The sequence below is a fragment of the Gallinula chloropus genome (assembly GCF_964237585.1).
Source record: "Gallinula chloropus genome assembly, chromosome: 2".
In the NCBI taxonomy this organism is placed as follows: Eukaryota; Metazoa; Chordata; class Aves; order Gruiformes; family Rallidae; genus Gallinula; species Gallinula chloropus.
The window spans coordinates 136388510-136399583 of record NC_140086.1 but is presented as its reverse complement, the minus strand read 5'-3'; the positions used below and the strand labels follow the sequence as shown (position 1 = coordinate 136399583).

Genomic DNA, 11074 nt, shown 5'->3' with positions numbered 1-11074 from the left:
CCAGTGACATTAAGAATGATCCTCATGGAGGGAACATCATCAACCACGTCAAGGCTCTGGCTGTATTTAGCAGTCAATGTTTTTGTAGTTTAGTCATGAATTATTAGAAAATGTCTCAACCCTTTGTGAAGATGAAAAGGCCTCAGGCCTCGACAGCCTGAAGCTGGTTTTCCAGTGTTTAATGTATAAAAATTCACACTTGTTTCAGATGCTGGGTTTGTTACAGCAGGCGTAGATGCTGGGTTTGTTGCATGTTACAAGAATGGTCAGCCACGTCCTTTAGTTTTTGAGGAGGAAGGGTGTGGCTGAGGTCAAGAGTTTTTTAATTACTGGAGTAGAAGGGTTTTATGTGTGTAGGAGGCCTTGAGGCTGGTGTGTTTTAGTCTTTTGCTCCAAATCCTATTTAAAAATGGTATTTCTGAATGAAAATTCTGATGTTGTCTTACTATTTCTTCTGCAAGTCTAGGATCAGTACTTACTGAAGGTGGAAGGGAAACTGCCCTATGTTGAACATGGGATTGCTATTATGACTCTTAAAAAACCACTTGTGTTTGACATCTGTTGAAGAATTCCTGTAATATACCTGCTCCTGGAGTTTTAGTGCATCTCCTGACCATATTGTATTTTTACATGTAAATTGCCTTTGATCATAATCTTTTAGCTTCATAGAAGACTTAAATATTACATTTTAAAGTACAGATTTCTTGGGCAAAGAGAACAAAAATGTGAACATATATTACAGTTTTATAATGAAGATAGTGCACTTTAAATGTATACATTCTTGTATAAATATAATGAATATATTTGTTGTGCAGTCACTATTGTGATTTGTGACTGTCCTTTATAATTTTAAGCTAAAGTTTATATGGTAGGCCCTTTGCACTAAATTTATCAATGGTTGTACAATTTTATATCAATATTTGTATTGTTCATGTACTTAAACTTCCATGCAAGTCCAGGGGAGCTGAATCTGAGATAGAACTGAGATCACTTCCAGAGATTTAGTCCTTAATTTCTCCCTATAGTTTTAGTTTTGATTTCTGTGTAAAGCAGCTTTAAGTTTAATGTGTTTTTCATTTGGTTTTGACAGTGAATTGCCTTCAGGAGATGGCTTCTTCTAAGTCTTTGATGAACCTTCTAACCTTCACTTTTGGATCAGCCATAGGATTTTTCGTGTGCTATCTTCTGTTTAGCATTATACTAGAAGAACAGGTTAAGATCCAGCCTCACATCCTTCACAATGATCCACATGGTCAGCACTCAGCAGATACTGATAACAATGAGCTGCAAGGACAAATGAATTTCAATGCAGACTCTGGACAGCATGAAGGTATTTTGTTACGCCTGACTGGTTACATAATGCGCCCTCTTGTCATGCATTGCAAATTGCTGCTTTCCTCACTGCTGGGAATGTGTATGAATCCTTTTCTTTCACTTGCCCCGTATTCAGGTTACATCTAAATAACTTGGTCCTCCTGAGGTCTCCTGAATAGGTGGTTTTCTTTGTTTACATTTTAATTGCGGTATTGATATCTTACCTTAGAGCCCAACTTTGCTCAGCTTCTGTACCCAGACTTGTTTGGAGCTGAAACTTCTCAGATGAGCTGTGGGCAACAAGTAGTGGTTTTAGCCTCTTGGATATAGCTGAATTTCCTCCCCCCCCCCCCCTACTTTTTGACATGATTAATAAAACTTGGAATTGGGGTGGACGTTGTTTGCCAAGTTGATTATGAAGCAGTCTAAAGACAGATTGCTGTTCACAGTCACAACCAGAGCAATTCTGTTGCACTACAATTTGTTTGGTTTGGTTTGTTTCTACAGAGAAGGTAGATCTTTCTAAGATTTCAGGCATACCTTTAAATTTGACAGACCTCATAAAATAACACAGATAGTATCTGAGTTGGGACAGTTTGGATGAGAAAAAAATGCACTATAATGCATTTGCTGAAGATGCTAATGGGTAATTTGCTATTTAAACCACAAACTTTGTAAGACAAGTTTGTGAGTCTTTATGTGCAATTGTAGGAAATTGTTACAAAAAAATCTGATCTGTCATTGCCCAAAGTGTAAGCAGGAAGATTTTAGGACCAGTTAAGCAGATCTTGCTCTGTCATGCTTTCACACGAGTTAAAATCAGGCCCTAAGTATGAAGTGAAAATGTTTCTTTGAGACCTGAATGCTTTGGCAACTTGGAAAACATTGTATTCAACACCTCAAATAAGTGTATCTATTTATTCTGTTGGATTGTCTGGAAATAAAAACATTTTAGCACAATGATGATACTTGTTTCATGATATCCTAATTTATTTAATCTGGTTTGGGTGGGGGTTTTTGTTTGGTTTTTTCCCCACAAATAAGATTTAAATTTATTTCCTGATAAATTCTTTCTCTCTGGCTTACCATCTGCTTTTTCTTTCGAAAATATGTTGCTTTTTTAGAAATATTTGTTAGGTTTTGTTAGTTAAAATCAATGTGTGTGTGTGTGTGTGTGTGTATATAACGTGTATATATAAACCAGAGCTTATTAGCTCTTTGACCTTTCTGTGTTGTAAGCAGTGAGTTCATTGCAAGTGGCTAAATTACTCAGCTTTTTAATTTTCAGTAGTCCTGCAATACCATAAAGAAGTTGCTTCTGAACAGTTTTTATGTACAAATCAGTGTTTCAGAGCCACACTTCCCTGAATATGTACCCATTTTGATATGGCTCTTATGCTTGCCTATGTCCTGTGTTAAGAATTTTAGTTTATTTGGTTTGGGAGCCTTGTTTGTTTTCTTCCTCAATATAACATTAATTTCATTAACTGGTACATTTGGAAGCAAGTGCCTCTTCTCTCGCTGTATATACTTTCTAATCTAGAAAGAGAATGTCTGGGGGAAGGTTGCTGTTATGTTTGTTTTGCAATTGAGTCTAATATTGTTTTGGAACTTTTTTTTTTTTTCTAGATGAGAATAAAAACATTGCAGAGGAACTGTATCAGAAGGTGAAAATACTGTGTTGGGTCATGACTGGACCTCAAAATCTAGAAAAGAAAGCCAAGCATGTTAAGGCCACTTGGGCCCAACGGTGTAATAAAATACTTTTTATGAGTTCTGAGGAAAATAAAGACTTCCCAACTGTGGGCCTAGAAACCAAAGAAGGCAGGGACCAACTCTACTGGAAGACTATTAAAGCTTTTCAATATGTGTATGACCATTATTTTGATGATGCTGATTGGTTTATGAAAGCAGATGATGATACATATGTTATATTGGACAATTTGAGATGGCTTCTTTCAAAATACAGCCCTGAACAACCAATATACTTTGGAAGAAGGTTTAAGCCTTATGTGAAACAGGGCTACATGAGTGGAGGAGCAGGATATGTTTTGAGCAAAGAAGCTCTGAAGAGATTTGTTGCTGCATTTAAAACGAACAAATGCTCTCACAGTTCCTCAATTGAAGACCTAGCACTAGGAAAATGCATGGAGATCATTAATGTGGAAGCAGGAGATTCTAGGGATACAAGTGGTAGAGAAACCTTTCATCCCTTTGTTCCAGAACATCATTTAATCAGAGGATACCTACCAAAAACATTCTGGTACTGGAATTACAATTATTATCCTGCTGTAGAGGTAAGTCCTTAGGAACCTGGTACCCATTTTACAAACTATATCTTGTGATGTATGTGAATGTGTGTGATGTGTGAATTAGAAGTTGAATAGCAGCTCGATATATTTTGGAAAAGATGGGGTTTTTTTGTGATACCCAGTGATACACCTGTGCTGTACATTTTTGAACATGCTAGTCATCAGCTAGCAGTTGATGCTAAGAACTTCATGTTCCAGATGAGCTAGGGAACCTTAAATTATTATTGCAGATTTACTATGTTCTGTGGGCAGCAAAAAATGATGACACTTTTATGACACATTTGGATCTGTTGTATTCCCTCACATCTCCCACACAGTGTCCCTGGCTTCCTCCCCAGACACCCAACTACCAGCCTGCGGTGAAAAGCGAGGCCACCGTGGTTCCTTCCAAGCCACGTGTGCTGACCATACAGAGCCAGGTCAAACAGTATGACTTAGCTGCACTAAAGCATTCTGAGAGGGAAGGTGGCACTGATGCACCTTTATCTTCTCCCCAACAGCAAACTTTGCATTCAACCTGTAGAAACAAGAAATTTTGAGACTGGCTCATGACTGTAGTTGGCTCACACTGGCTAAGAGATTCCCAAGTTACTGGAGGAGCTGCTTGGTAATGATATGTGTGGCTGAACTCCCTGCAGGTCTTTTTTTCCCTTCAAATACAAATGTGCTGCAATATACTTCTCTTATCACTAGTAAACCTGGCTTGAATCCTGGCTGCCCTGCCCTCTCCTCCTTTCACTTTTGTTATTGAAGGTTGTTAAAATGTACATGCAAGTGAATTCTATTTAAAAGATGTAGAAGAACAAATGTTCCCTAGAAGTGTAATAAAAGCAGGATTCAAACAAGGAAATACAATTAGATATCCTTATGTAGTTGTATTGGGCTCCTGTCCACCTTCTGTTGGAGGTAAGCACAAGAGCCAGCAAAGCTACTTTTAAATTGTGTTGTTCTTGTAGAAACAAAACCAGCATTTACAAGATTAAACATTCTTACTGCCAGAACTTCAGATTGTCATTTGTCTTCCACATCTGTAATATCAAATAAAAAAAAAAAAAGAAAGGAGGGGGGTGTGAGGCACATGGGTGTACAATTAAGGTGCCACTTGAAATTCAAGCAATCTGAAGGTACTCTGTAAATTTTGATGATCATGTAATCATGTGATTTCATTTTTAAAGGTATTTTCAGCAAGCTTTGAGGTCAGCATAGGTGGCCAAAATGAAGGATAGGATGTGGGATTTTTTTACATAGTAAAGCTGAGGAAAAAAATGTCTAGTTTTTCAGGAGATTCTTTTAATTATAAAGCATCCAGTTTTTTACTTGTATTCAGTGGCTGGAGCACTTTGTAGCTCAAACCAGCTATGATACTGTACTTAACACGTCAGGGTGCAGCAGTGTTAGTTGTGGTTCCAGTTCATGGGTGGCTGAGATGTGGACAGCTACATCCTTAACTGACTCAGTGGTGGTGGAGATCCATAATGGGAGATATATATTTGATCCTGCCCTATCATCTTTGTGTTTGGATAAAAACTACATTGTTTGGTATCAAAATCAAGCTGTATTGGTCAAGCTTTGTATTGAAAGAATAACAACTGCATAACAATTTTTCTCTTCTGTCTCTTTAAATGTCAGATCTTCGTTCCAATTAGGGACAGAATATTAGCAGCTCTGCAAACAATTGATGATTCCATGCCCCACATCCCCCCAAAAGATAAAAAAAAATCAAACCCCAAACCACCCTATCTTCAAAAATGTGTAATGTGTGAACGCACACAGGCATGTACACACACACTTTTGACTTATATAGTCTGTATGGATGCTGTCATGAATAACAAGCACATGTTGCTTCATATATGCATGCAATGAATTTTCACCTTGCTGCTCCTTGACCTTGTTTAAATACTAACATACAAAAAAGATATATGGAAAAGCACAAAAACCTCCTGATGTTTATAAGCACAGCTAGTTTCTTCACTGGCTTGATTACAGAAGCAAAAGCCTTTGTCCAGGTTTATTTTTGAAAGATGCTTTGGCAGATATGTCTGATACATTTTGCTTGCCTAGCATTAAGTTTTGAAATACATGAAGGATTGATGGTAATGAATTTCTTGCTATGAAGTTAAGTACGTGTGTGAATTATTCCTGGCTCTTTAATCCAGGGCATGCTTTGCAATTCTTGCTGATTATTTTGACTGCTTTTGTATTTTAGGGTCCTGGATGCTGCTCTGACCTAGCAGTTTCATTCCACTATGTTGATTCTGTGACTATGTATCATTTGGAATATTTGATTTATCATCTCCGTCCATATGGGTATTTGTATCGGTACAACCCTGATTCGGCCAAGGATCCAGAAGAGCAGAGCAAAAATGAAGCACCAGAGGATAATCAAAAGCTAAAGCAAAAAATTGCTGAGAATTAATTGGGCTTTGAAGAAAATGAAGAGAAGCCAGCACAGTGAATCAGAGTCTCCTCAAACTCCTGCATGAAGCTTGTGGACTGAGATTACTCATGGTGATTCTTGCATCAAAAACCTCATTGGCAGTACTTCCTGTCGCACAGGAAGTACTAGACTTCCTGTCTGTGTACAAGAGTCCAGTGCTGGCTCTGAGTGTTTGGGATAGTGTGACCTTGTAGCCCTGCTCGGGAAGATTTGGGGCCCTAAAGCTGTGAAATAAGAGGTTCTGGTACACTAATATCTGCAAGAATTTTTATAAAAAACGTTAGAGTGGACAGGTTCAAAGATAATCATACAGTATTCCTGTTCCTCTTTCTGTTCTCTGTTTCCTCCAGATCTTCTCTTGGGTCCATTCTATTGTTAGAAATTGGGTGCTGCTCAGTCCGATACTTCATGATGGCTTTCTCTAGTATTCTCAGTATCTCAAAGCTACTTTGTGTACTGTGCCCTGTAGGAAGGGAGAGTCTCAAGTCTTCATTGCCTTAATGACAGAATAGGGAGAGATCCACCCACAAGGTTAACCTGAATTGTTTCAGAAATGAAATTCACTGCTATGAATTATTTTTAAATTTTTTAAGTCTCTATTGTGCAAAAAAATACAAACTTGGATCATTGCCGTTGTAGGGAGAAACCCAGAAATAGTTACTGTTGTGTCAATTGTGGATGTGATGTAAGCTGCTAATGTATTTGCCTGTGGCTTTTTTTTTTTTTAAATTAATTTGCCCTGTTGCTTGAATGGATATAAAAATTCACCTCAGAATTTCTCAGCATAAGGTAGATGGTTTTTGAAATAGAAGTCTCCCTTCCATCACACCTTCCATATACACCAGTACCTTAGCAAAGTTACAATGGCATTATAATAATTTGGTTTCGGCCAGTATTGTAATGAGTTTCTCTGAAGCTCAAAGTCTCACTATGCTTGGAGACTGTGGAGTTACCTTATTTATTAAAACTTTACAGATGGAAACAGGTCCTCTTTTAAAACTGGAGCAAAGACGATTTGGCTTCTTCCATACACATCTAGTTTATTTGGCTAAAGTACTTAATTTCAAATTTTTGATAATCTTTTTTTTTCTCCATATTTAAAATCTCTTCTGTGTCTGCTTCTTGTTATATCTTTCAGAACAAAGTGTTAAATTAATCCTTAAGTATATAGCTATTCAGGTAAGCCAGCCTGAATGCAGGAATCTCTCAAAAGTGCATTATCTTTATTACTTTATGACAATTTCTGCCTCTTAACTGAAAACACTTTCTTGGTGTGGGGCAAAATTAGGTGTTTTAATTACTTAAAAGTTTTCAGAGGCCAAGCCTGTGTTTTATAAAGATAACATAAAGCTTTCTGGTTTTCTCTTTTTCAAATCGAGTGAATAGCAATTATGGGGGATGAGGTTAAGCTTGACATGTAGCGTGTCTTTCTTCCACACTTGAACAAAAGTTTCTTCATCTTTTTATCACTTTTCACCTTCATCATATTGATGAATTTGGACATAACCTAATTACCTCTTGTCATTGTTTTGGAAAGGGCACATACTGGTAGCAGACGGCCTTATTTACTACTGCTGTCCTTCAGGATGTTCCTGAAAAGGATGTTACCATAAAGTACTAGAATTTTTTTTCCAAAGATAATTCTTGTACAGATTGGGGTTCTATCTGTTATCCCAGAGTAGAGAGTCATGACTTTCTTTCTGACCGTTGTTCTGCAGCATGATGGCAATTACTGGTAGATCTCATGGAGTGGAAACACTACATGCATCTTTTCTGCCTGAATGTAGTCTGGGTTCATGTATGAAGTATTAGTTAAATTAATAGTTCCTGCAGGGTCTTTTACGAGCAAACCTGCCTCTGAAGTACTGAAAGGGACACGAGCACTAGTTTATTTTAACTGAATTAAGTATATATTATAACTGCATTTCTTTAGGAAATGAAAAAGTCTCTGGTTTGCTCTAGGCAGAGGGATGCTTGTCCAGAGGAGAATGGGTGGTAGTATGCCAAGAGGTGTTTCCTTCTTCGAGCTAAACACAAATAATGGTATTGTGAAATCCATATAGTATTGGTAACTCCAGTGGCATTGTTCAAACATGCAGTTAAATTTTCCTAGAATGCTTTGAGAAGTTGCAAAATAAAGTCAAGATCCCAACTGAATCTCTTTGTAAATTCAGCCCAGTGTAGAAGATCTACTGGACTGCTGTACAGTTCCTTTATTACTGTTTTGCCTCAACATCCGTGTGGATGTTTGAAGAGTTTCTTCCACAACAGACAGATGTAATCCTGCATATTTTCTACAGATTTTTGTGACTTTTGTTTGCCCTGTGAGGTATCATCTTTTCATGTTCCTTACTATCCTGACTGCCCTGTCTTTGGGTTTTCAGTTTCATTGTGCGTTAAGTCTCAGGTGGATGAGAGGAAGCAGGTAGTGAGGTACTTGAGCTCCACACAGGTTCTTTCCTGTGGTGGCAAGTCAAACCAGGCACTGCTGAGCTCAAGGGGAAGCCTTTTCTCAGCAGCAATTCTAATTCAGTGGGTTTAGCAGTGCCGGGCAGGGATGTACCTTTCCACAAAACATGCAGGACCTCAGAGGGTATGGAGAAAGAAAGGAGCAAGTTTTGTTCCTTGAGGGCATAAGGCGAGGAACAGGCTACCTAGTGATAAATGAGTGGTGTGTCTGGAGAAATGAGTAGCCTTCTCTTCAAACATCCATTCTTGCTTTGGTTTAAAGTGTCCTTGCTCTAGGCCTCTGAATCTTTTTTTTTTCTTTGCCTTTCTTGCAGCATGGCAAAGATTTTATTCCTTTTTTCCTTCCAGACAATCTAGAAAAGTATCGGGGTTTGTAGTCTGTGATTATAACAGAGAAGTCGTTTTCTCTCCTGAATTGTGTTGATGTAACAGTGAGCTGATACCTCTGAAATAATTGGTTTGTTATCTCACTCCCTTCCAAAGCTTCAGTAGACATAGCTGGAATGGGAATAGTTAGTATCATTTTCGTGTACAACACTACTACTATTATTATTTTTTTAAAATTTCATTCTCAGGTCTTTGTGCTTTGAGAAAGTATTTATTGACTTTTGAGTATTTCTGCAGCCCGTGGAGGCTACTGTATGTGAGGTGGATGGACCTTTCTGAAGCACAGCAGCAGCAGCAGCTCGCGTAGGCTGTACTGGTTATTGCTCTGTGGTTTGGTTTTGTTTCTAAAGGAGGGTTCTTAGTTTTATGAAACCTGAAAGCCTCCATTGGCACCGTAGTGGTTTAAATCAGCCATCTGACAACGTTGAACTAGTTTTCTTAAGGTTACTAGGCAGTAGGTGTTTGCCCTTGGATGCGGGAATGTCACTTTACATAACAGAGTAACGTTTAACCTTGTGTTAAAGTGTTTTTTAGTTTGGAAGGAATGAGAATGCCACTGATCACCGTTCTTAATCAGAGAATAGTAACGATCTTTGCAGGAAAAGACCAATTTTTAATCTCCTTTCATTCCCACTGAAGTTTCGCAGCCTATATTGGTTTTATTTAAGAGGCAAAATGCTGGCGATGTTAGCACCATCCCTCATTTTGCAGAAGCTTTTTTCCCCACTACCTTTTGCCTTTAAAGACACTCTTTCTTTTGCTTTGGTGGGATTATGTATTAAAAATCCCTTTTTCTTCACATGTTGCCATTTATTCTGTTACACTTAAGGAGTATAAATGTTAGTGAGTAGCTGATAGACCTCTCATGAACAGTCTGCTGTCTAGGCAGGGTGTTTTATCTTTGTACGACAGAAAAGCACGAGTTATTTCTCTGATGTACCTGCTACTGATGTTGATAGTGCACGCACAGATGAAAATAGATCCCTTGATACAGGACCACTTGGAAAGGGAATTCTGTCCTTTTTCTGCCATGAAAAAAAGTCTGTGTAACTCCTAAAGTGTAATTTGCTTTGTATTACCACATTGTATTTAAAATATTCCACAAATGTTATTAATGCTCCAAAGGAACTGAATATTGCTGCTGGACAGTATGCTTCACTTAAAACCTGTGAATGTTTCACTTTGCAGTTGTAGGTAGTCGTGTCCCTAATGACAGGTATAAGTCAGTGACTTGTCTGGAATGATCACCATAAGGATTTGTTTCTTAAATACCTTCTTTGAAGTGCCTTTGACCGATTTTTAGCATCAAAATTAAGTTGATAAATGAATAAATAAAATAAGTTATCTCATACACTGTTCAGGTCTCTCTTCATTTACCCCTCCTGTTCTGCTAGTGGTCTCATAAAAGCACTGTTACTTTTTTGTCTCAAGTGGGTACCGGAAAGTTAGAAAGCTTCCTGCCCTTGCTGTGTTTCCTGATGTTATATTTACGCTATGAACAAAGAGCAAGACACCTTGAAAACAAAACCGGTGGCTTTTTAAAGGGTAAAATTAGCCATAAGTGCTAGTACTTGAGTCAGCTTGTAAGCAGGCTGTTCTTTCTGCATTGTCTTGATTTTTCAGCGTCCCCACCCTGTTTCAGAGTCCTGAGTGAGCTGGCTATAGCTGATACCTCCAAGGTGAAGCAAAACTGGTAAAAATCAACCACCTTTAAAAAAAAAAAAAATATTTCAGTGCATCTCTTCTGAAAAAAAGTAAAAAACAACCCCAAAAAGCCTCGAAACTATTAAGACTTAAATGTTGTCCTTTCTCATGTGCTATTCATGCAGAAGGATTTTCAGCAGTAAAGTAAATTCCCCGGAGGCAGGTGAGCTGAAGTGTTGGTTGTTAGGTGTGGTGGGCACCTGCAGGGTAAGGCAGTGCTTGTGACCTGAGGTACTGTCATAGATGTCACCAATAACCCGGAGTAATTAACTATTTCATTGCTTTTGACCAGAGTGCCAACTGCAGGAAGTGTTGGGTGATTACCAGTAGAACTGTGCTCAGAACCTCGAATATTTTGGCAGAAGGACAGCAGCCCATTGAACAGGTGATAGAAGCTTCTCCCTGAAGTTTCCCATAGGTTTTGTTTTCATGTGGTGCTACTGCAACTTTG

The 11074-nt window shown here is 38.3% G+C and overlaps 1 protein-coding gene across 1 annotated transcript; it reads left to right on the top strand.

Annotated features, from left to right (window-relative positions):
- Positions 1 to 1104: 1104 nt before the first annotated feature.
- C1GALT1 (core 1 synthase, glycoprotein-N-acetylgalactosamine 3-beta-galactosyltransferase 1) lies at positions 1105 to 6042 on the top strand (the record flags this gene model as incomplete). Its single annotated transcript, XM_084280342.1, has 3 exons — positions 1105 to 1330; positions 2944 to 3611; positions 5833 to 6042. The coding sequence occupies exons 1-3, from the start codon at positions 1108 to 1110 to the stop codon at positions 6040 to 6042; spliced, it is 1101 nt and encodes a 366-aa protein (XP_084136468.1). The 5' UTR covers positions 1105 to 1107.
- Between the last annotated feature and the right edge of the window lie 5032 nt (positions 6043 to 11074).